This window comes from Dromiciops gliroides, chromosome 4 (genome assembly GCF_019393635.1).
Source record: "Dromiciops gliroides isolate mDroGli1 chromosome 4, mDroGli1.pri, whole genome shotgun sequence".
Taxonomy (NCBI): domain Eukaryota; kingdom Metazoa; phylum Chordata; class Mammalia; order Microbiotheria; family Microbiotheriidae; genus Dromiciops; species Dromiciops gliroides.
Window position 1 is genome coordinate 34,287,715 of NC_057864.1, and position 23,898 is coordinate 34,311,612.

General features: G+C 54.0%; 1 protein-coding gene across 1 annotated transcript in view; it reads right to left on the minus strand.

Moving 5' to 3' along the window:
- Nucleotides 1-281: 281 nt before the first annotated feature.
- Nucleotides 282-23,898, minus strand: part of TIE1 (tyrosine kinase with immunoglobulin like and EGF like domains 1) — a 29,404-nt gene continuing 5,787 nt past the window's right edge. Inside the window, exons 4-23 of the mRNA XM_043963585.1 lie at nucleotides 23,145-23,300; nucleotides 22,870-23,001; nucleotides 22,475-22,615; nucleotides 21,648-21,776; nucleotides 21,221-21,366; nucleotides 19,918-20,062; nucleotides 17,926-18,084; nucleotides 17,608-17,745; nucleotides 17,141-17,437; nucleotides 16,708-16,995; nucleotides 16,408-16,598; nucleotides 12,556-12,766; nucleotides 12,109-12,219; nucleotides 11,832-12,022; nucleotides 5,337-5,450; nucleotides 5,127-5,197; nucleotides 4,105-4,145; nucleotides 3,685-3,781; nucleotides 3,015-3,114; nucleotides 282-602 (exon numbers count right to left, since the gene is read on the minus strand). Of these exons, the coding sequence (XP_043819520.1) occupies nucleotides 531-602; nucleotides 3,015-3,114; nucleotides 3,685-3,781; nucleotides 4,105-4,145; nucleotides 5,127-5,197; nucleotides 5,337-5,450; nucleotides 11,832-12,022; nucleotides 12,109-12,219; nucleotides 12,556-12,766; nucleotides 16,408-16,598; nucleotides 16,708-16,995; nucleotides 17,141-17,437; nucleotides 17,608-17,745; nucleotides 17,926-18,084; nucleotides 19,918-20,062; nucleotides 21,221-21,366; nucleotides 21,648-21,776; nucleotides 22,475-22,615; nucleotides 22,870-23,001; nucleotides 23,145-23,300 (2,930 nt within the window). The 3' untranslated portion in view covers nucleotides 282-530. The remainder of the gene's footprint in view (nucleotides 603-3,014; nucleotides 3,115-3,684; nucleotides 3,782-4,104; nucleotides 4,146-5,126; nucleotides 5,198-5,336; nucleotides 5,451-11,831; nucleotides 12,023-12,108; nucleotides 12,220-12,555; nucleotides 12,767-16,407; nucleotides 16,599-16,707; nucleotides 16,996-17,140; nucleotides 17,438-17,607; nucleotides 17,746-17,925; nucleotides 18,085-19,917; nucleotides 20,063-21,220; nucleotides 21,367-21,647; nucleotides 21,777-22,474; nucleotides 22,616-22,869; nucleotides 23,002-23,144; nucleotides 23,301-23,898) is intronic.

A 23,898-nucleotide genomic window follows, 5' to 3' on the forward strand; every position in this document is an offset into this window, starting at 1 on the left:
CCAGGAGCTCTGGCAGCCTCCCTGGGATCACATGCCACTCATCTAGCCTTCCTGTTCTGCCCTCCCCCACCCCCAATTCAAGGGTAAGGCCAGCCTGTCCGGGGACAGAGAGAAGAAATCTGCCAAAGCAAGACTCTGGGGCATAACCAAACGTTTTATTTGCCCCAACCTAGGGTGCAGGGCTGTGTGGGGAAGGTATCTGCATGAGGAGGAGGAGTAAGTACACTGAGGGAGGACTGCTTATGGGGGGGGGACACGAAATAACTCAATGGAGGGGGAGGAGCTACACTGGGGCGGGGGTGGGGGGGTGTTAAGGCAGAAGGAGCTGTCCAGGACTGGCATGAGGATCCTAGCACCACCATCTGTGCCCCTTCTATTTGCCAAACCAAAAATGTGATTCACTGAGTGAAGCTGATTTGGTCGGAGATCCCAGGGGCTTTGTGGGCCTATGCCCAAGGAGTTCGAGTTGTGTGCCTCTGTCCAGCAGGAGGCTGAAGGGCCAGCAGGGAGGACAGAGCCACCATAGACTTTCAAGCCTCCTCTGCGGTGGCATCAATGCCTGCATAGGTGAAGTTTTCGAACAGTGCCATGTTCACATAGGCCTGAGAGAGAGACAGAGACGGTGTTGGCATCAGAGGGCAGCTTCAGGGCCGTCCTCTCCCTCCCACTTCCTAGTAAGGCACAGGTAATGATCTGCATTTCTAAATGTCTGGGGCTCTCTTCCACCCCCAGATCCTATGACTCTGCAAAGGGAGCCCTGTTTTCTGGGCAGTGAGGACAGAGGCTAGGAGGAGAGACCTGGAGGGGATTCAGAGTTATGGGGAATACTTATTATTATTAACATGCCTGACTAGCTTCAATAAGATATTCAACAGTTTCTCACAAAGTGCTTGGGGAGAGGACGGTGACATGTGGGCTGGAAGAGAGGACAGTCAGTCAGATGGAGTTGGAACCAGACGGGTAACCAGATGTGATTCCACAATGGGCTCAGTGACAACCTGGGGAGAGGTCTCCAGGCAAGGGCCCCAAGGATCTGTGCTTGACCTTGGGCCAGTCATTCAGCTAAAAGGATAGATGACAGGCTCATCAAGTTTGTAGGAGAGTTTGAGTTGGGAAGAGAGCAGACACACTGGGTGTCAATTAGGATACCAAAGGACACTGGCAGGCTTCAGAATTGAGCTGAATCTAATGAGATGGAATTCATAAAGGGATGAATGTAAATCTCTTCATCTTGGATAATGGGATGGGAAAGGCCTGAGCAGGTCAGACATAGCACCTGGGGGCTGTCAGGGACTATAGACCTCATATGAGATGCTTGGGGTGCATGTGAGTGCGTGAGTGTGCGTGTGTGTGCAGGTATGTAGATTCACATTTTGATGTAGACACCACAGAATTATGGAATTGGAAAGTTGAAAGGGACATTGCCAACACCTACTCCAACCTGTACACCAAAGGAATCTCTGGTACCACCTTGTACTATCTCTGCTTGATGACTTCTAAGGAGAGGGAGTTCACCACCTTTCAAGACAGCACTTTCCATATTGGGATAGAGTGTTTCCTGACTCTCAGCCGAAACTGGCTTTCTTTCTCCCTCCTTCCCTTCTTTCCTTTCTCCTTTCTTTCCTTTCCTTTCTACCTCCCTCCCTTCCTTCCCTCTCTTCTTCCTTTCCCTCCCTCCCTCCCTCCCTCCCTTCCTTCCTTCCTTCCTTCCTTCCTTCCTTCCTTCCTTCCTTCCTTCCTTCCTTCCTTCCTTCCTTCCTTCCTTCCTTCCTTCCTCCCTCCCTCCCTCCCTCCCTCCCTCCCTCCCTCCCTCCCTCCCTTCCTTCCTTCCTTCCTTCCTTCCTTCCTTCCTTCCTTCCTTCCTTCCTTCCTTCCTTCCTTCCTTCCTTCCTTCCTTCCTTCCTTCCTTCCTTCCTTCCTCCCTCCCTTCTACCCCTATGGATGAAATAGTGGCTTCCTAGTGCCCTGGGTCTGAATTCAGGCTTTACCACTACTAGCAGATGACCATGGACAAGTCACTTCCCACCCCCACTCCCCCACCTCCCAATTTGTTCATCTGTAAAATGAAGAAGTTGGCTGAGATTATCCCCAGGCCCTTCTAAGGAGATGGTCATGTGAAAGGGATGGAGGACTGGGAGCTGCTTAGCTTCCCCCTCAAAGCTGCCACAGGGACACAGGAAGGCACTGGACTGGCCAGCTTAGTGGAAAGTGAGGTAGGTGGGCATTTGGAGTCAACTAGCAGGGCGCCCCAGGTGCTCAGATGCCCAGCCTGGCCAGTATGGAATAGGAATGGGAAGGGGTGGTCTTAAGGGCCCCAGGGAGACGTTCAAGGCCTGCCTCCAGCATAAAAATCAGTGGGGGAGGGGCAGCCATTCCTCTGGAAAGGGCCTGCAAATGGGCCTTGGAATTGGTCAGAAAAGCCCCCAAGGGAGGGGGGACACAGGCCAGGGGCTGGAGTAGGGAACCTCTGAGAACTCCACCAGCCAGGATTCCATGGGGAAGAGGCAGGAATGGGACAGCCTGGCCAGACCAGGGTGGGGAGAACAGCCAATGCTAATGACCTGCTCCTTCCCTCTCTAAGTTACTGGGGTCTCTCTCAGGTTGGAGCTGAGGGCCCAAGTTCCAGGAGGAGCTGAGTAGAGAGGGAGGGCCCATATGCTGCCAGGCTTGGAGGTTACCTGTCACTTTCCCTCCTTTGTTGTTTATGACCCCTCCACCCCCATTCATTTATTTCTACTCTGAGTCAAACCCTCAGAGCTTCCCACAGGGCCACGGACTCATTAAAGGTGGGATGGAAGGGGAAGAGTGAGCCTGGGGCCTATGTCCTGGTCTCCAGGAGAGAGGGAGATGGGGAAAGACAGGATGTCTGCCGAGTTGTCCTGGGCCCAGCAGCAGACAGGGAGCAGGGTTAGGGGAGGGGTGGGACTGAAGGAGAGAAAGGGATTATGGGAGCTGGCTTCCCTCCAAGGGCTGGGGCCTGGCCTCCCTTCCTGAGGTCAGCCAGATGTTCTCACCTTCCTGGCTTCTAACATGCGGCCGAGCTGTAGGGAGATCTGGGCGAAGGGTGGCCTTTCATATGGACGATCCCTCCAACACTGGCGCATCAGCTCATACCTATGGGGTGGAGGTTACCAACCCTCAGACCTGGGGGACCCCCAGGACTTGGGTGTGGATGTGTGTGGGTGAGGGGGAGACATCACTGGTTAGCATATTGGAGGTGTGGTGGGGGGTCACTGACAGATTTGGGGTTTGGGGGAGCATTGGGCCTTAGGCCCTGAGGGGAGGGGGGGTCATTGACTCTCAGGCCTAGGAGATGGGAGGTTCTAGATCCTTGGGCCCTGGGATGTGGGAGGTCAGAGCCCCTCAGCTCCATGGGTGAGGAGGAATCACTAACCTTAAGGCCTGGTATGAATAGCATGTGTGAGTGCGAGGCATCACTGGTCACAAGATTGGGCAGTAAGAGGGAAGTCTTTGCCCTTTGAGCCTGGGGGTGGAGTGGGGGTGACACCCACTCAGTCTAAGGAGATAGAAGTTCTGGGACCCCCCAAGTGCCAGCCCATTTTCAGGCTTGGGGAGTGGCATACCCCTGACTCAGACCTGTTGAAGTCAGGCATTGCCTGCACTCAGTCCAAAGGCCTGGGGGCCCTCAAGGGTGTGGGAGAGAAGGGGCAGGGCCTTACATACACTTCATCATCACAATTTCGAGGTTGCTCCATGCGGTAGCCCTGGGGCAGCTTCTCATAGAGTTCAGCACAGGTCATGCCACAGTATGGGGTGCCCCCTGTAAGAGTGAGCCTGGCCTTAGAGCCCCCTCCCATATACACTGGGGCAGGGGCTGTTATGGGGAGATTTGAGAGGGGGTGAGATGGACTGGGGCCATTTAGGGGGTGCTGGTGGGGATTGGGGGGTGCTGGGGGATGTGATTGAGGGACTGGAAATCGGTACCCATGACAGTGAATTTACTTTTGGGGTCTGGAACGTGGGGGCTTGGAATGGGGGGCTAGGCTTGTGATCCATCGTGTGCCTCAGAGTTTGGGCCTGAGATGGGAGGGCTGGGGTGGGGGTGGAGGGAACATTAATAGGGAGAGGAGTCCAGGGATTTACCAAGGCTCACGATCTCCCAGAGCAAAACCCCGAAGGACCAACTGCAAAGAGAAGATAGTAGCCTTGTTAAGCCTGGGTGAGTCAGGCTGGCCATCCATGCACCCCTCCCGCATAGACTCGTCCCCTCCCTTTTCAGGGCACCAGCTGGGAATCACTGGGGCCAGACTCAAACTGACGGACAACAGTGTCACAGTGTCCCGAAGAACAATGGATTGGATGATGTAACAATAAGGCCTTCTCTCTTCTCAGCCTCTGGGCTGGCCAGGAGGCATTGACTGGGAGATGGGGGAACGGGGAGGACAAATGTCCTGAGAACTCCATCCCCCCATCTCTTGTGGTGGCAATGGAGCAAGGATTCTCAGCACCTGAGGGTGGTGGACGATATTCCCTAATTCCAGACCAGGTTCCTCAAAGCCTCCACTGGTTGCCCATGTTTTGCCACTCCTTCAACCCCTAGCCTCCCCAGATGTCCTCCTGGCTTTGACCCCAGGATTTTGCTGGGCTGAACCCTCAGCCTGGTTTCTGTTGAGAACCAAGGAGATGGGACTAGATCTGTCCCCAGTGACATCCACCGGCTCCCTAGACTCCAGCCCCCCTCCCAAGCTCCCCTGCTCCCTCCCTACCTCCCAGATGCCTCTGCTCCCTCCTACCTCCCAGAATAGCTGGTGTCTTTCTCCTTTCCCTCATGCTCAGTCTGTCCCCTTCTCTCCCTAAACCACCCTTCATCTCTTCTCCTCTCCCTCCCCCTCCCCATCTCCCCTAGCCTGTCACCCCTCCTCTTCATCATGCTCACCCTATCTTCTCTCCCATCATCCCTCTCCATCCCCACCCTGTCACCCCTTCTCCTCCCCCCACTCCATCACCCCTCTCCATCCCCACCCTGTCACCCCTTCTCCTCCCCCCACCCCATCACCCCTCTCCATCCATACCCTAGTATCCCTTCTCCTCTCCCTCATGCTCACCCTGTCCCCAGATCCCATATCCCATATCTGCTCCTTCCCATAAGCTCCTTTCTCACTCACACGTCACTTTTGGTGGTGTAGACACTATAGTTCAGGGATTCGATTGCCATCCAGCGCACAGGGAGCCGGCCCTGGGACCGAGGAGTCACCAAGTGAGAGTGTCAGGGTCACACTGAGGGGAGTGGGGTATACTGGGGGAATAGTAGGATTTGGGGTGGCTGGGGAGCATGGAGACTTGTGGGGTCCCAGATGATCAGGCCCCAGACTCACCATCGTCTTCTTCACATAGACCTCCTCCCCCCGGGACAGGCCGAAGTCGGCGATCTTGGAGGCCAAATTCTCTCCCACAAGCACATTCCTGGCGGCCAGATCCCTGTGGATGAACTTCAGGAGACATGGGGGCACTGTGGGTCCAGGGATGGGAGCAGAGGGGCACAGGGCATGGTGTGGGTACAGGGCATAGGGGCACTGTGAGTCCAAGGGCAAGAGCAAAGGACTCAGGGCATGATGTGCACTGGGCATAGAGGCCACTATGAGACTAGGGATGAGAACAGAGGAATGCAGGGCATGGTGTGAGTACAGGAGGGCATGGGGAGCACTATGGGTCCAGAGGTGAGAGGAAAGGGGCATATTAATAGGCAAGAGGCCCAGGGCGTGGGGGGCATTGTGGCCCAGGTGTGAGAACAGAGGGGCACAGGTCAAGGGGTTTACTGTGAACCTAAAGGGAGGAACAGGACATGGAGTAGGCATAGAACATGAGGGGCATTGTGGATCCAAGGGTGGGAGGTGAGGGGCACAAGGCATGGTATGGCCACAGAACAAGGTGGGGCTACTTTAGGGTTGGGCACAGACAGTGCAGGCTATAGTATGCTTATAGGTAGCAGGTCATGGGGATGCCATTGAGTTTGGGACATGATATAGACACAGAGGATGCGTCATGGGGTGGGGTTGGCTTAGGGCAGGGCACAGGATGTGAAGGGTATTTGGGCATTGGTTATGGGTGAGAGAGTCTGCTAGTCATTTTTTTGGTGAAGGGGACAGTTTTGACTTCCCTAGGAAATGCAGAGACCGTCTGGATGTAGATAAACATCCTGAGCACTTCATGGCCCAAAAGCCAAAGATGAGTAAAGAAGTGATTCCAGCTGCAGCTGGGGTTGGCCAGAGGATCAGAGGTCTTTCAGCAGAGACTGAATGGACATTTGTTAAGTTTGTCATGAGCTGGGGTGGGGGGGCAGAGAGGAAATTGCTTTTGTGGATGGGTCAAACTAGATGTTCCCAAGGTCTCTCCTAATGCTCAAACTCTGAATTTGTGATCTTGTCCAACTCTTTCACTTAACAAATGAGGAAACTGAGGCCCAGGGAGGTGAGACTGGTCCAAGGTCACAAAGATAGTCAGCAGCAGAGGGAGATTTGAACCCTGGTCCTTTTCCTCCAAATTCAGGGCTCTTCATGTTAGACCATCTTGTCTCATTGCCTCAGGTCTCAGACCAACTGTGGGTGGAGAGTGATAAGCCCAGCCAAGCCAGCCTGGCCCTTTCTGAAAAGGAGAGAGAATCTATTCCCAGGCCCTAGGAAAGGGCTTGGGGAGATCCTGTCCCACTCCAGAGGCACTGAAAATGGTTAATGTGTCATAATTTGTGATGCCTATGTCAGCTAATTTGAGATGTTCAACAGGCAGTCGGTTATATAGTACTGACGCTCAGGAGAGAGGTTAGGGCTAGATGTATAGACCTAGAAATCCTTGCCTAGAGGTGACAATTGAACCCACGAGAGCTGCTGGGATCACCAAATGAGAGAGTATAGAGAGATAAAAGCAGAGGGCCCAGGACAGAGTCTTGGGGAACACTCAAGGTAAGCTGGAGGAGAACCAGGAGAGAGAAGTATCATGAAAACTCAGAGAAGAGAGTGATCAACAGCATCAAAGGCTGCAAAGAAGGGGAGAAGGATGAAGGTTGAGAAAAGACCATTAGGTTTGGCAGTAAGAGATCACCGGTGATTTTGCGGAGAGAAGTTGATTGGGTCAGAAGTCATATTGCAAAGATTTGTGAAGAGAGTGAGAAGATAGGAAGTGGAGACACCAAGTGTAGGTGACATCTTTCCAGGAGTTTGGCTCAGAAAGGAAGGAAGGATATAGGATAAGAGGGAATGGTCCAGTCTAAGGAAGGGTTTGTTTTGTTTTGTTTTGTTTTTTTAGTGAGGCAGTTGGGGTTAAGTGACTTGCCCAGGGTCACACAGCTAGTAAGTGTTAAGTGTCTGAGGTCAGATTTGAACTCAGGTACTCCTGACTCCAGGGCCGGTGCTTTATCCACTGCGCCATCTAGCTGCCCCTTAGGGAAGGTTTTTTAAGCATGGAGGAGACTTGGGCATATTTGAAAGAAGCAGTTAAAGAGAGGCTGAAGATATAAGAGGGAAAGAGGGGATGATTGAGATGTAATCTGTTGGAGAAGATGGGAAGTTATGGCATCAAGGGGTTGGCCTCGGCAAGAAGAAAGGTCACCACCTCTGTCAGAGACTGGGTGATGAGTTGGAGGTGATGTCAAAGGGTTTGGTGATGGGGGCAGCTAGGTGACACAGTGGATAGAGCACCAACCCTGGAGTCAAGAGGACCTGAGTTCAAATCCGGCCTCAGACACTTGATACTAGCTGTGTGACCCTGGGCAAGTCACTTAACCCCAATTGCCTCACCAAAAAAAAAAAGGGGGGGGGTTGGTGATGAAGAAAAGGGGGGAAGAGGAAGCTTACATAGGAGAGTAGAGCACTCAGGACAAGTGACCTCAATTTTCTCAGTAAAATTAAGAGCCGAGGTTAGTATCCAGTGCTGGAGGGGACAGCTGGGGGTGGGGTGGGGGGGGCAAGGTCCTCAACAGGGAGCCAGGTCTCACTAAGGGCTGAGGATGGAAGGAGTGAGTAGGAGAGAAAGACGCCCAGGATGGAGCCGGGTTTGGTCAGTGTGGCTTCACACTCACCCTGAAGTACCTCTCTGGGCCCCTGTTCTGTTCTGGCAGCGTTCTCCACCCAACTGTAGCCTTTGTCCTTGTCTCAACTTTCGGTCCCTCCCTTCCCCCATCCATCCATCCCTGCTCTGGCTACATCAGCTCTGCCATTTGAAGGCCTGGCTCCCCGGCCACCATCCATCTTCTCTGCTTCCTTCAGCTCCTGAGTTGTTCTGCCACCAACTGGCTCAAGTAGACATTGATGCTGGCTCCTCCCTGCTGCTTGTCAATCATCCTTGCTCTCCTCTCCGATTGGTTTTCTCCCCAGCTCCCTTTCTGTAGGACACTCCTCCCCCAGCTTCCCTGGACAAAGTAAGGTCATCTGAGGACTCGGAGGAAGCCTCAATGAGCTGCCCGACCAGCCTGTCACTGAGTCTTGGGGATCCCGTCTGTGTCCCCTTCCTCCTTCTCCCACCACCTTTGTCCAGGTGTTTATCACCTTCTAATGGGCCTCCATTAGGGGGCAGCTAGGTGGCGCAGTGGATAAGGCACCGGCCTTGGAATCAGGAGGACCTGAGTTCAAATCCAGCCTCAGACACTTGACACTTACTAGCTGTGTGACCCTGGGCAAGTCACTTAACCCCAATTGCCCAGCAAAACAAAACAAAACAAACAAACAAAAAAAACCCCTCCATTTACTCTGGGATCCAGTGATGATGGCATCTCTCCATTGGCTGTTGGTTCCCTATGCTTGGAACTCTCTCCCTCCTCATCCCTGCCTCCTGGAGTGCCTCCCTGGTACCATTCAGTCTCAGCTAACGTCCCAGCTCCTGCAAAGATTCTTTCCCAAGCCCCTTAACACTCGTGCCTAGTGCCTTCCCTCTGCTGATTATCTCCAGTTCATCTTGTCTGTAGCTTGTTTGTCCCTGGTTGTTTATTAGACGATGAGCCTCTTGAGAGAAGGGACCGTTTTTTGTCTTTCTTTTTATCCCTAACACTTAGCACAGTGCCTGACACATAGTAGGCAATTGATATTTATTTATTGACTCACTGACTACTAACCTTGAATTTTTTTTTTAACCTTCATCTGTAGCCAAAATGCTCTTGTTGAAGCACAGAACCTTCTGACCATGTCCCTCCTCTGCTCAAGAAACTTCAGTGACTCCCTATTGCTTCTAAAATAAATGGCCAGCCTGGCACTTAAGACCATCCTCCACAATCTCTCCCACCTTCCTTTCAAGTTCTATTTCCTCTTATTTCCCTTCACATACTCTATGTTCCAGTGAAAATGAAGACCTTACTGAGTGTTCTCCAAAGAGTTGTGTTCATTACTTGACATTGCATCTCCTCCTTCCCTCCATGTGTTTGCAAAGGTTCACAGACTTCCTAAAAGGATACCCCAAGGGGCAGCCAGGTGGCACAGTGGATAGAGCACGGGCCCTGGAGTCAGGAGGACCTGAGTTCAAATCCAGCATCAGACACTTGACACTAGCTGTGTGACCATGGGCAAGTCACTTAACCCCAGTTGCCTCACCAAAAAAGAAAGCAAAAAAAAAAAATGATACCCCAACTCAGCCCCTCTGAACACTTGTCTTCCTTTTATGGCTTAGCTCAGGTGCCTCTGCCTGTGACACCTTCCCTTAGCCCAGCCCTCTCCCCTGCACCTAGGACTCCCCCTTCTGGAGCTACCCTGTATTTACATGTCTGGGGAATGGTGGCCCTGCCCTTCCCCCCATCAGAATGTAAGTTCCCTGAGGGCAGGGACAGCATTGGAGGCTCCAGCCCTAAGCACAGCACTTTTTTTTTTTTTTAGTGAGGCAATTGGGGTTAAGTGACTTGCCCAGGGTCACACAGCTAGTAAGTGTCAAGTGTCTGAGGCTGGATTTGAACTCAGGTCCTCCTGACTCCAGGGCCAGTGCTTTATCCACTACACCACCTAGCTGCCCCAGCACAGCACTTTTCATATACTTAGAGCCTAAGAAAGCTTTCTTGGCTCCCTCATTCTCGCCATCCTTCCTCCCCCTTCTCCTCTCTTCTCTCTTGCTGTCTGCCTTATTGGCTGCTTCCCTGCATCCATCCCCACCAGCGATTGGCCTATATTTCTTCTGCCCTTCTTGGTTAAACCCCCAGAGAAGGCGGCCCCCAGTCTGCTTCTGCTTCTACTCTTTTCACTCTCTTCACATCCGTTTGCAATTTGGCTTCTGACCTCATCTCCCAACTGAAATTGCTTTCTCCAACGCCACCAATGGTTTCTTAGCTGGCAACTCGAATGGTCTTTCCTTGGTGCTCCTTCTTTTTGACATCTCTGCAGCCTTTGAAATTGTTCCTCCCTGGTTCTCATGATCTCTCTGTCTCTGTCTCTGTCTCTACTCTCGCTGTCTCTCTGTCTCTCTCTGATTCCCTTCCTGCCTTCTAAGGCTACTCTGATGAATTTTCATCCATTTCTAGCCCACTCATTGTGGGTGTTTCTCCCACCACTCCCCTCGAGCAGGTTCTGTTCTGGGCTCACTACTCTTTTCTCTCAGCCTTCTCTCCAGCTTTCAAGGGTGCAATTATCATCTCTATGGAGGTGACGCCCACATCTATATTCCACCTTTCTCTCCCTATTGAGAGCTCAGATTGATCCTCAATCACCAACTGCCTTGAGGACATCTGTGACATCTCAGACTCAAAATGTCCAAAACCTCAATTCATCTTGTCCCAAAGCCTCCCCTCTCTCATACACGTCTATGGTGCTTTTTTTTTTTTTGGGTGGGGCAATGAGGATTAAGTAATTTACTCAGGGTCACACAGCTGGTAAGTGTCTGAGGCTGAATTTGAACTCAGGTCTTCCTGACTCCAGGGCCAGCGCTCTATCCACTGCACCACCCAGCTGCCCCCTTTCTTCTCCTTAGCTCCCATTTGCTCTATTGCCAGCCATACTGGCTTCCTTGCATTCCGCGCTCATTACCTTCTCTCTCTCACCTCTAGCTTGGTACGAGCTGATCTCCCTCCTCATCTCTGCCTCTTGGCTTTGAGGGTTTCCTCCAAGACTCTCAGGAGGCCCTCACTGACTCCCAGCTGGCACCATGCCCTCTCTATTCTGTATTTAGCTCCAATGTTCTTTCTACATGGACTGTAGCTTGTACCATACCTCAGAATGGGAGCCCCTGGAAGACAGGGCCTGTCGGGCATAGCAGGTGCTTAATCAGTGCTTGTTGACCAACTGCATCCAATTAAGGGGATTTGGATCATTTGCCAGGCAACGGAGGCTTGGGGATTTTCACCCTGTGCCCGTTCACTGGTGCTGGGCAGCGGAGGCTAGCTCAAAGGCTGTGCTCAGGAGCTCACCGGTGCCAGGGCCCTGAACAGGCAGGGGGAAGCTGACTGTGGGAGTCAGCAAAGGGAGCTGTCATCCTCTGAGCTCAGGAGGCATGAACAGAGATCCTGTCATGTGAAACTGCTGCTTGGGCTTCTGCCAGGGGTAAAGACAGGATTAAAGAGTCTCTTGGCTGCCCACTGGAGTAGCTACTCCTGGACTTCCCAGGAGCAGGAGAGGAATATGCCCACAGGGAACCAGGGAGAAAGGGGGAGAAGACATCCTTCCCTGGACAGGAGTTTGGCCAGTGGAGGAGGAAAGGAAGCAGGGAGACTGAGGCACTGGAGACAAGACACAGGCAAGAGGTTCCTACTAGGGGTGGGGATCTGGAGCTTGTAGGGAGAGGGCTGCTCTCCAGGCATCACGTGTCTGACACACAGTAGGTGTGCTTGCTGCTTGCTGGATCTCCCTAACTTTCCTCTTTCATTACCCAGGGCCCCGCCCTCTCTTTCCCCAGCCCCCCACGGGCAGCACCTGCTTCTCACTCAGGTACTGCATGCCCTTGGACACGTCACTGGCAAAGCGCAGCAGCTGCTGAGAGGTGAGCGTGGAAGCTGTGCCGTGCTCATGTGCGAAGGCCGGGTCAGTCTCCAGCACTCGGCTCTTTCGAAGGAAGTCCAGAAGGTTCCCATAGGGTGCGTATTCAATGGCGATGTACAGGTACCCTGGGGGTGGTAGGGGTGGAGCACCGGCAGATCAGGGAGTGATCCTGGGGTTGGGGCTTGGGGTCATAGTGGGAAGGGGGCCTCACCTCGGTTCTCACAGGCTCCCAGCAGGTTGATAATATTTGGGTGGTGTCCGAGCTTACACAGCACTTCCAGTTCTCCGGCAAAGTCACGGTGGTCATTCTCTGAGGCAAACTCTGGATGCAGTGGGAGCCAGTATCAGAGTCAAGGTGGCCACTGGGGTCCCAGAATTGGGACTAAACACAGGCTTTGGGTTGGGGTATAGTTCAGGCCTGGAGGAGATTTGACTAAGAGGTGGAGTGGGGGGGTCAGGTGAGGCTGGGGGGCCACAACTGGGCAGTGAGGAGTCAGGGTGTCAAGGGTTAGAGCTTGGACCACAGCTGGGCAGTGAGGGGTCAGGGGGTCAAGGGTTAGAGCTTGGACCACAGCTGGGCAGTGAGGGGTCTGGGGGTCAAGGTTAGAGCTGGGGTGGAAGCTCAGGGGTCTGGGCTTGCTAAGTTCAGGGGTGGGACCTTTGAGCATCTTGACAGCTGCATTCATCTGGAGTCCGTCCTTCTTGATCATGGCTCGAAGGACCTGCCCGAAGTTGCCCTCCCCGATGAGGTCCTCAAAGGTGATGTCCTCCCACTCTAGCACAGGGTAGCTCAAAGGTTCTGGCTGTGGTTTTGGACGGCGGGTCAAGGTCAGGGTCCCAGAGCTGAATTGCAGGACGGTCTCTTCTCCCTTTGGGGGACAGAGTGGACAGTCACTTCAGGTGAAGAGGAATGGGGACTGCAGCCGGTCCATGTCCAGAGCTATTGGCAGATAAGGAAGCATGGACACAGGAGCACACGATCAGCACGTACCCTGCCAGTCACATGACCAGGGATGGGAAAAGGCAGAATCACAGAGCCCCAGGGGCCATTCGGTTCCTCAGAGAATCCTCATATCCAATACCTCTGGTGTATCCAATACACCCTTTAGCTCCTGAGGTGGTCCCTTCTGCACTGGGAGAGCTCTCTGCATTAAGATGTTCTTCCTGACTTAGAGCCTAAGTCTGCCTCTTTGTGGTGTCCCCTATGCAGAGCCAAGCTGATTCTCCCTCCATGTGGAAGTCTTTCAAAGACCCAAAGACATCTCTCATTGTCCCCCCAAATATTCTCTTCTCCAGGGTAAACGTGCCTGGTTCCTACAACTGATCCTCAAGAACACGGGCTCTCGGCCCTTCCCCACCCTGATTGCCCTCCCCTGGATGGCCCCTGCCTCAGGGATGGTCGTCCTCTGGACTGTGGTTCCCAGAACTGAACGTGGTGTCCCAAGACTCCAGCTGAGATTTAGGTAGAGCAGGGCATGGTAAAGCTGCTAATTCCTTCTTCCTGAACATGATGCTTCTCAGAGCGGCCTATCAGCCTGTTTGCTTTGTTGGGGGCCATCGCCCTCTAATGTTGAGTTTACAATTCACTTAAGCCCCTGCTTTGTGCCATCAGAAAGATTGACAAATATACCATGAAGGCCTTTATAAATCAATGGTAAAAAGGTTAAATAAGACAGGACCCAACACTGACCCCTGGGAAATAACTGTAGACACTCCAGGTCGACAATGGTTTTTTTGTTTTGTTTTGTTTTGTTTTTTTGGTGAGGCAATTGGGGTTAAGTGACTTACCCAGGGTCACACAGCTAGTAAGTGTTAAGTGTCTGAAGCCGGATTTGAACTCAGGTCCTTCTGAATCTAGGGCCGGTGCCCAATCCACTGTGCCACCTAGCTGCCCCTGACATTGGTTTATTGATGATCTATTCTTTAAATTCAACTGGTCAATTGGCTTTGAATCCACCCAATTGCCCAGATCTCTCCACAAAATAACCTGAGATACTTTATCAAAGGCCTTGCTAAGACCCAGGTGAGATTGCATCCTTGCTATATCTTCAGTCTATCAGCCTGGGGCTGCTGCCAGGAAGGGGTGGCTAGATTTGCATGGCCGATGGCCAAAAAGTCATCCTGGCTCTTCGTGGTCCCCGATTCCCTTTCTGCAGGTGATCCTGGGATCAGAGACTTGGAACTGGAACAGTCCTTTGCTCTCATCCAGTCATGATCTGCCTCCTTATTTGATAGATATCCACTATTTGTTGCCTTCATCAAACATTTGAGAATTTTGCAATGAATGGAAGCCAAGCTCACTAGCCTAGGGTTTGTGCCTCTAGACTCTTCCTGGCTCAGTATATTCCAGTCACTCCCTCTCATCTCTAGTATCAAATACAAACTTCTCCTCTTGGCACTTAATGTCCTTTACAACCAAGTCCCTTCCTGCTTTTCCAGTGATATGCTTTCCTCCTCTCCCTCTGCTCCATGGTCCAGCCCAACCAGCCTTCTCTCTGCTCCTCACCTGGGATCCCTTCAGCAGTTCCCTTGAAGCTGTGCTTGAAGGCACCGGAAGCCTGTACTCCTGGTATCTGACGATCTCCACAGTCCAGCCGTGGTCTAGCTCTCTAGCCATATTCCCGACCCTTCCTGTCCTGCCCCTGGCTGGATTCCTCACCGTGTCTCATGCTGACACAACGTCTTGTGCTTTCCCGCATGTCCCTATGCCTCAGTTCACACTGCTCACTCCGCCTACCCAAGCTCCATCAGCAGAATTCCTACCCATCCTTCAATGCCCTGATCAAATGTCACCTCCTCCAGGAAACCTTCCCTGATCTCCATGCCCTGACCCAAGCAGTGGCTTCTTCCCACTCAGGCTTCCCCAGCAGGTGATACGCCTTTCTGCCAACTTCAGAGCCAGCATCATTTTCTGTAATACCTAAGGGTGGATCCCTGTCCCCATAATGGCAACCTTCCCAAGGGTAGGAACTATATCCAGTCTAACAACAACAGCAACACAGAACACCAAAGTTTGCAAAGCATTTTACAAATATTATCTCATCTGATCCTCATAAAGACTTGGGAGATGGCTCCTAATGTTATCATCTCCACTTACAGTTGAGTTGAGGAAACTGAGGCAGAGAGCATTAGAGTGACTTGCCTAGGGTCACACAGCTGGAAGGTGTCTGAACACAAATCTTCCTGATTTCAAGTGCAGGACTCTATGTCCAGTGTCCCCTAGCTGCCCCTGCCCCTGTAATCTAGCTACCAAATAGCTAGATGAGACCCTTTGCTAGTGTCCAGCCCAGAGCTGGAGGCAGAAATGGGCCCTGCCAGCTCTTCACCCGCATCCCTAATGATGGCAGTCCTCCAAGGTTGCAGCCTGGGCCCTCTTCTCTCCTCTCTCCACTTTGTCACGGGGTCACCTCATCCACTTCCATGGGTGTAATGACCATCCCTGGGTGGATGAGGCCTACATCTCCATTTCCAGCCTCAGCGTTTCCCATGAGCCCCAGCCCCACATCACCATCTGCTTCCTGAACATCTCCAACTAGAGGTCCCAGATCCGCCTCCTGACCTCCCCTAGGACTGCTGGCCCTGCAGCTCTCAGTGACCCAGGCTCACCACGGTCATCCTGGACACCACTCGTACCCAAGCTGCTGTTAAATCACCTCGACATCCATCCCATCCATCTCCTGTCCCACGACTTACTACCTCTCCTCTGGACGGGGGAGTGCATGCCCTCCTCCTCTCTACCCCCAGGATCTGGAACTTCCTTCCAGGCCTGGCTCAGCTGCTCCCCTAGGGCAAATGCCATCTCCCCCAAATTACTGAGTCTAACTCTCTGTCTCCATGCTGTTCTCCCCCCACCCCCCCATCCCCAGGGTAGGTAGAAGATGAAGTATTAATGAAGGGGCTTCCCTGTGCCAGGCCCTCTGCTGAGCACTGGGGATACAAATACAGATGAAGAAGGAAGACAGTGCCTGCCCTCCATAAGCTTACATTCTAATGGGGTAAGATGCTTCACAAAAGGGAGCTGGGGCTGGGGGGTGGGGAGTTCCTTGGGGATGAGGACTCCTTTTGGTTTTTAACTCTATGCCCAGGGCTTTGCATATGGTAGGTGCCTGCAGGCCTTGCTGGTCTGGCCTAACCCCCACCCCCCACCCCCGCCTCGGCCCTGGTAGAAGGCCCACAGCCCACCTCCCATAGCACTAGGCAGAAGGCTGGAGTGAGGAGGAAGGAGCCTCAGACCCTGAGGCGGGGGGCCCACCAGCCTTGAGATGGACCTCTAGGCCCAGCCTGGCACCTCCACCTCAGGGAATCCTTGGCCTTCCCCTCCTCCTGACGCCCATGGACAGACAGAGACCCCCATGGCCCACTTACAGAAGAATAGACAGACCCTCTGGGATGGAGAAAAAGAGGTGAGAAGGGGCAGAAACATGCCAGGCAGGAAGGAGGGACTCAGACGTATGCAGACACATACACACACCCACGCATGGGCTGCTATGGGGGGCCCCCGGCCACTGACCGAGCCTGACTGGTAGGTGAAGGTCCGTCTTCGATGGAGGCAGCTCTTGCGGATACAGACGAGGGCCAGCAGGGCAGCCAGAATGGTGAGACATGTGGCTGACACGGAGCCCACAACGGCCAGCACGAGCTGCCGGTCCAGGCCGGGGCTCGCCGTTCGGCTCTGCTGAGCCGGGCCTCGAATGTCTGACCCTGGGAAGGAGGCCAGGACAGGGATGAGCAGAAGCTGGAGGGGGCACAGAGGGCTGCGGGAAAGGTGTCCCTCCTCTGTCCCCAGCCACAGCCCCGCCCCCCTGCTCACCGTTGCCCGTTGTTGTCCCCTCTACTACTTCGCTCCAATCTCCAGGGCCCTGAGCGCTGGCTCGCACCCGGAAATGGTAGCAGGTGCTGGCGTTGAGGCTCTGGATGATGGTGCTCTCCTCGGCTCCTTCCGTGTCTACCCACAGGGGCTCCCCGGAGCCCCCGACAGCCTGCAGCTCCACTATATACTTGGCAATGGCTCCAGCCGGAGCCTCTGGGCGCTGCCAGCTCAGCCGAATTTCGGAGTCTGACAGTGTCTCGGCTCGGAGCAGCCTCGGAGCTGGGGGACCTGGAGGGTCGGAGGAAAAGGACAGCAAAGGACTGGATGCCTCCAGGCCCCCCCATATCCCCCACGCCCTATTCCCACCACCTCCCAGGTCCCTTGGGGCCTCCCCACAGCGACCTCCCTGCCCCTGCTTCCCATTTCCCAGTACCAGTGGGGGGCAGGAGCACGCGTGTTGGTTGGGAGGCGGGGCCCAGGCGTGTGCAGTGATAGAGCCGCACTTCCAGCTGGTAGAAGGTGCCGGGCACGAGGCCGTTCAGCTTAGCGGTGCGAGCCTGGGGGGACGTGACATTCCTGCGTAGCTCCTGACCCAGTGCTGGGTCCCATAGGCGTAAGAGGAATCCATCTCCCACCAGGGGACCAGGCACAACAGGTAAGGACCAGGTCACTTGAAGCCGGTCTGGGGCCTCCACATGCCAGTCCTCCAGCCAGGGCCGCAGCGTGGGCTCTGCGGCCAGAGGGTAGGGGTCAGGCAGATTGGAGTCAAGGGTTGAGGGACGGAGAAAGGGCCACAAAGTGTTCCTGGACACAGCCTTCATCAGTCAGGTGTAGGCCTGGGAGGGACATGCCAGTCCCAAGTGACTCTCTCCTCCCCCCAGGGGCAGGAAGGACTCTCACCAAGGCAGTCGGTGGCCATGATGGAGGGTGGTCCCCAGGCTCCCTCACCGCCCTCTCCTGGGCGGCTCAACTGAGCCAGGACACTGTACCCCGTCTGAGGCCGGAGGTTCATCAGGGTCACGTTCTCACTGGGGTCCACTGCCAGGAAGGGAGGTCACAGTGGTCAGGAAGCGCCCACAGGGAAGGCAAGAAGGAAATGCCGGGAGAACAGGGAGGGCACCCAAGGAGGGTAGTGTGAACCAGGGGGAACCTTCCATTGACCTTCTCCCTCACCCTTCTTATTCTCCCTCGATTCCCCCTTTCCCTTTTCTCACTCACCCACAATTGTGGACCAGGCCGCAGAGCTGTCCTGAGGCCGGTAGCGTAGGCGCACTGATGAGATGGGCCCATCCCCTGAGAACGGCACCAGTGGGGAGACCACCAGTTGGCGACTGAGGCGAGCCAGGAGCTTGGGTGGGGCCATGGGCACTGGAGGAACTGGGAGAGGGGAGGACATTGTGTGAAGATCTTCAGAGGGCTCTTCAGTGTGTACCCCAGGCTTACAGAGGAAGAGGAAAGGAGAGAACCCAGCCCTGGGCTGGAAAAGGTGCCTTCCTGCTTTCAGTACCCATTGAAAGCATGGAGTGGCCCCCAGGATGTGGGAAAAGGCTGTGATCACAGCCCAGAGCTAGAGGACTTAGGTTCACAGCTCAGACACTTGCTTCTTGTGTGGCATTGGGCAAGTCACTCCACTATGCCCCACATACCCTGGGTGAGGTCTCTATCACTCTTCAGAACCCTGTAGGACCCTGATACTCCTTCAAGCTATCATCCTCTATCCCTCCACCCTTCTTCCATAGACAGACTCTTAGAACAGGGCATTCCCACTCAGTGTCTCCATTTCTTCTCCACCCCCTTGCTTTTCTGGCTTACCACCAGATGGGAACACACACACACACACACACACACACACACACACACACACACACACAAAATTAAAGAGCACATGGTAGATTACAAGAGATACTGTGGACATAGAACCAACAGGAGTTGGTCACAGAGGAGATGGCAGGAGGATGTGAAGGAAAGGGAGGACTCTGACTTTTGAGTCTGGGTGCCCTGGACAGAGAGAGCGGGAACTTAGGGAAAAGAGGCCGTTTTGGGGACAAGATGGTGAGTCGTTTGGGGAAGGATGAGTCTGAGGTACCAGATAGTGCAGCTAGGTGGTGTAGTAGCTATATGACCCTGGGCAAGTCACTTAACCTCTTTTCTGTTTCAATTTTCTCAACTAAAATGTAACTATAATAATATAGTACCTGCCTCTCAGAGTTGTTGTGAAGATCAAATGAGATAATGTTTGTAAAGTTCTTAGCACAGTGATATGAGCAAGGTTAGAAGGAGGGAATTAAGAATTAGGAAGCACATAACAGTCATTTAATAAATGCTTGTTCCCTCTTTCAGAGAGGAGAGATTTGGGAGGGAGGCTTCAAAGAGAGGAGGTCAGAAATAGACCCAGACCTGGGGATCCTCTTCCTAGAGATAGTTATGGAAGCCCCAGGGCAGATAAAATTACTAAGTGAGTGACAAAAGCCAAGGAAAAGATGGGCAAGGGAGTGGTGGTATGTTGGAGGATAGGTAGAAGAAGAGGAGCTGGAAAAAGAGAAGTCAGGCAGATAAGAGAGAGAGAGAGAGAGAGAGAGAGAGAGAGAGAGAGAGAGAGAGAGACTGACTGAGAGATAGAAAACCAGAGACAGGGAGACAGTGAGAGACAGAGAAATAGAGAGAGACAAAGAACCAAGGGAGGAGAGAGTATCCAGGAAGAAGGAGTAGGCATTCTGGCAGAGGTTGCAAAGGATGAGGCTTATGAAAGACTACTGGCCATCTGGGTCACTTTGTTGTTTTGTAGTTTTTCAGTTGTGTCCAACTCTTTGTGACCCTTCTGGGGGTTTCTTCGCAAAGAGACTGGAGTGATTTGCTGTTTCCTTCTCCAGCTCATTTTACAGGTGAGGAAACTGAGGTAAACAGGGTTAAGTGACTTGCCCAGGGTCACACAGCTAGTAATTGAGGCCAGATTTGAACTCAAAGAGGACTCTTCCCGAGCACTCTGTCCACTGCATCACTGACCATCTGGGTCGACAGTGGTCTCTGAAACAGAACTTTCAGTAGAGTGGGGCCAGAACCCCAAACAGGAGAAGGATATAAAGTTAATGCATCACAGAGCTTTGGTAAGATGAAACCCTTGATCGGACCTTCCTGATCCCCCTCCTCCACCTCAGGCCTCTTGAACTCATTCTTTCTCCCCATCCCCCAGATATTCCCAGATCTCCTAACCTTTGATGTTAACCCTGAAGTGCCTGCTGTCCTGGCCACCAGATGTGGACACTCGACACTCCCAGAGGCCACTGTCCGTAATGCTCACAGGTGGTACCTGGAACTCTGAAGTGGTCTTGTCTATTTCCATGATGGCCTTTGACGGCTGTGGATGGTTAATGGGGAGCTTGGTTAGTGCGTGTCCAGAGATCGACATAGACACAGGCGTGGATCAGCCCATGTCCATGGAGAGGCAGCAAGGGGGAGAAGAGGGTTGGGAGAACTGGATTTCAATCCCACCTCGGATGCTTCCTGAGTGTGTGGGTGACCTTGGCAAGTCACTCAGGCTTCCTCTCATCTGTAAAATGGGGATGCAGCATACCTGCAGCACCTCCCTCACCAGGGGGTGATGAGACCCCCATGAAACCCTGGATAGAAGGTTACATGTGGGCACGTGTTTAAAGACACACTTTCATGTGGGAGGTTATGTAAGACCACAGAATGGTGGGTGATCCAGGCTAACTCTCGTTTTATGAAGGAGAGAATGGAGGAAGCCCTACGGGTGTGTGTGTGTGTGTGTGTGTGTGTGTGTGTGTGTGTGTGTGTGTGTGTGTGTATGTTAGAGAGAGAGAGAGAGAGAGAGAGAGAGAGAGAGAGAGAGGAGAAGAGAGGGAGAGAAAGAGAAGAGAGATAGCAAGAGAGAAAGAGAAATAGAGGGAGAGAAAGAAAAGAGGAGAGAGAAGAGAGGAGAAGGAGAGATAGAAAGAGAAAGAGGGAGAGAGAGAAGAGAGAGAGGAGAGGAGAGGAGAGGGAGAGAGAAAGAAATAGAGGGAAAGAGAGAGAGGGAGGGAGAGGAGAAAGAGAAGAGGAGACAGAGAGAGAGAGAGAGGGAGAGGTGGGGGGAAGGAACTTTATGCTCCTGACATCTGCTAGGACGGAGGCTTGGGCTGAGGGCAGGGTGCTCACTGAAGCCAGTCAAGGCTAGTAGATAGGACTAGAAGGATAATACAGAGGTCAGTGGGTCTCGGGATTAGAGCATCATCGATCTGGAGCTGGGAGGCACTGGCTCCAACCCTCCCCTTTTCCAGGTGAAGAAGCTGAGACCCAGGAAAAAGAGTTGAATTGCCCAAGGTCCCATGGGCAGTAGCCGTAGAGAAAGATTTGAACCTAGGTCCCCTGCCTCCAGAGCCCTGCCAGGGCTCTTTCCACTGCCCGGGCTATCTGTCACCAGTTATTCAGAAGATCAGTGGATGGGGTAAGGGTGGATCAATCATGAAGACAGTGTGTGAGGTTAAAGGTTAAAGGGGTCAAGAGGGGTGCTGACCATAAAGACAGTGCCATCGGGTCTCCGTAGCTCCATGCTGCCCCGTACCGGGGGTGGGTTCCCTGTGGCTGCACAGCTGACCATGGGCATGGCTCCCACATTGAAGTCCAGCTCGGAAGCCATGTTGACGATCTCTGGGATTCGGTCTGGGGGTGGTAGAGATACTCGTGTGTGTGCACGTGTATACATGTGGGTGCCTATAGCCACTCAAGGACATGTGTATGGGCAAATGGGCTGGGAGCCAGCAGATGCCTGCCCTGAGCCTTTGGCCCAGGCCCTTAGCCTCTAGTCATGCCTGGGAACAAGCTGTGCAGCCCACGTGCCACCCCCAGGGACCCTCCTCTGGGCTGCCCTCTCTGGCCTGGTCCCTTATTCCTCCTTCTCCCAAGCCCTCCCTGCTCCCTGTAGTATAACCCTCTCCCCAGACCTGATTTCTCGCAGTGTTCCCCATGCCACCCTGAGGGGCAGACACAGCCACTGAAGCGGTCACAGGTACCTCCATTCTGGCATTGACACTGCAGGTAACAGGAGGCCCCAAACCAGCCAGGGGCACAGGCTAAGGGAACAGAGAGGGCACAGGTTGGTGAACAGAGGGCCATTAGCTAAGGAGACAGAAGGGATACTGGTTAAGGAGAAAGAAGGGGAGCCAGCTAGGGGGGCAGACAAAAGGGGCACCGGCTAGGGGGTAGACAGAGGAGGCACCAGCTGGAGGGCAGATGGGGGGCACCAGCTGGGGGGCAGACAGAGGGGGCACCAGCTGGCAGAAGACAGAGGGGGCACAGGCTGGGGGGCAGACAGAGGAGGCACCAGCTGGGGGGCAGATAGAGGGGGCACCAGCTGGGGGGTAGACAGAGGGGGTACTGACTGGCAGAAGACAGAGAGGGCATAGGCAGGGGGCAGACAGAGGGCACACAACCAACTTCTTCTGGAGGACTTCTTGCACTCCCTCCAGCCAAGGAGCTTTTCCCTCTGGGGGCAGCCTTTCTTCTCTGCAGGATACCATATCTGCCTTTTTGTTTACATACTGCCTGCCTCCATTTGAATGTAAGCACCTTGAGGACAGGTGGTTTTTCTATTTTTGCCCTTCACAGTGTCTGGTCCACAGTAGCCTGGGAGGATGGGAGTGGGCACGGGGGAGGGGAAAAAGGCCTTGCCCCTTGCCCTAGTGTGGAGGAGGGGTGACCTGGGGCAGTTGTGGAGGTCGGACTGAAAGGCCAGTGTCTGGCAACATCAGTGTAATCCGGATGCACCTACCTTCTTCACACTGGCTGCCACCCCAGCCGGCCCCGCAGGAACAGCCGTAGGGGTCTGGGAGGCAGAAGGTGAGGCCCCGGCAGCCGGATGCACCTGGACACTGCTGCTGGCAGCCTTGCCCAAATCGGCCCTCTCTGCAGGCTGGGACAGGCGAACGTGTGGGTGCCCAGGGCCTGCCCATCCCCATACCCCTCAGATCTCCCTCTCAGGAGTCCTGGGGCCTCCCCAGTCTCTCCAGTCTCCTCCTTTCCCTGAGGCCCTGGGCTCCCCCTTCCTCCCCCCTTTCCCCTAGGCCCCTGGTAGCCCTGAGTCCTGGCCCCATTCCAGCCCCCTCCCTGAACACACTACTACCAGCCCTCCAAGATCCCATCACCCTACTCCACCAGAGCCCTTACCCTGCTCGCAGCGGGTGCCCGTGAATCCAGGGGGGCACACACACTCGCCATTCTGGTCATGGCAAATGCCACCATGCAGGCAGCCGGGACAGTCCTTGGCACAATCTGGCCCCCATCGCCCTGCACTGCAACCTGAGGGAGAGAAGTCACCAGCCTGACCTGCCTCCTTGAGCCAGTGCCTGTACCCATTAACTTCATGGATAGCCCAGCCCATGTTTCTCACCCCCGCCACCCATGTCCCTCCTTCTAGATGCCCCATTTATGCTGGCTCTAACCTCGGACGATGACCCTGAAGAAGGCACTGGCCAGGGGGTTGCCCTGCAGGTAGGTGGCACTGTAGATGCCCCCGTCAGAGGCCCTCAGGTTTGTTAGCTCCATCGTGAAGCGCCCATCCTTGGCCTCATGCCAATCTAGGATAGAGAAGTAGGAGCCTGGGCAGGGGGAGAAAGAGGAGGAAGGGGGTGATGGGTGTGCGGTCAGCATCCACATCCCTGCTCTCTGCTGTGGCCAGACCACACCCAGCTTTGAGGGAAGGTCCGTCTCTGCCCGAGACCCTGGCCTATCTTCGGGAGGGTCCCTATTGGCCACAAAGGAGGAAGTCACTGGAGGGAGCCTACTTGGGCTGCCAATTGACACATTGTAGCCCCTGCCCATGTTAGGAGCTGACATGGCCTGGGAATGGGGGTGGGGCGGGGGAAGGGGCAGCTCCCATGTGTATCCCAGGGGCTCTAAACTATTTGTATCATGTTCTTGTCATGTCAGGAGGGGTGGAAGAAAATGGCTGTGTTTATTCTGAAGTCAAAGGGGCCAAGTGTGTGAAGGGTAGGCTTCTGGGGGGAGGGATTAGCCTCCTAGTGCTTGGTCTTTTCAGAGGGCAGAGCCAAGGAGAAATGGGGGGAAGCTAAGGGAAGGTACACTGAGGCTTGGCTGCTTGGAGAGTGAGCGACTTCTCTCCTTGGAGATCCATGAAGACTGGATGTCATGGTTTGTTAGGTATGTTGAGGAAGAGGAAAGAAACACTGTTCTGTC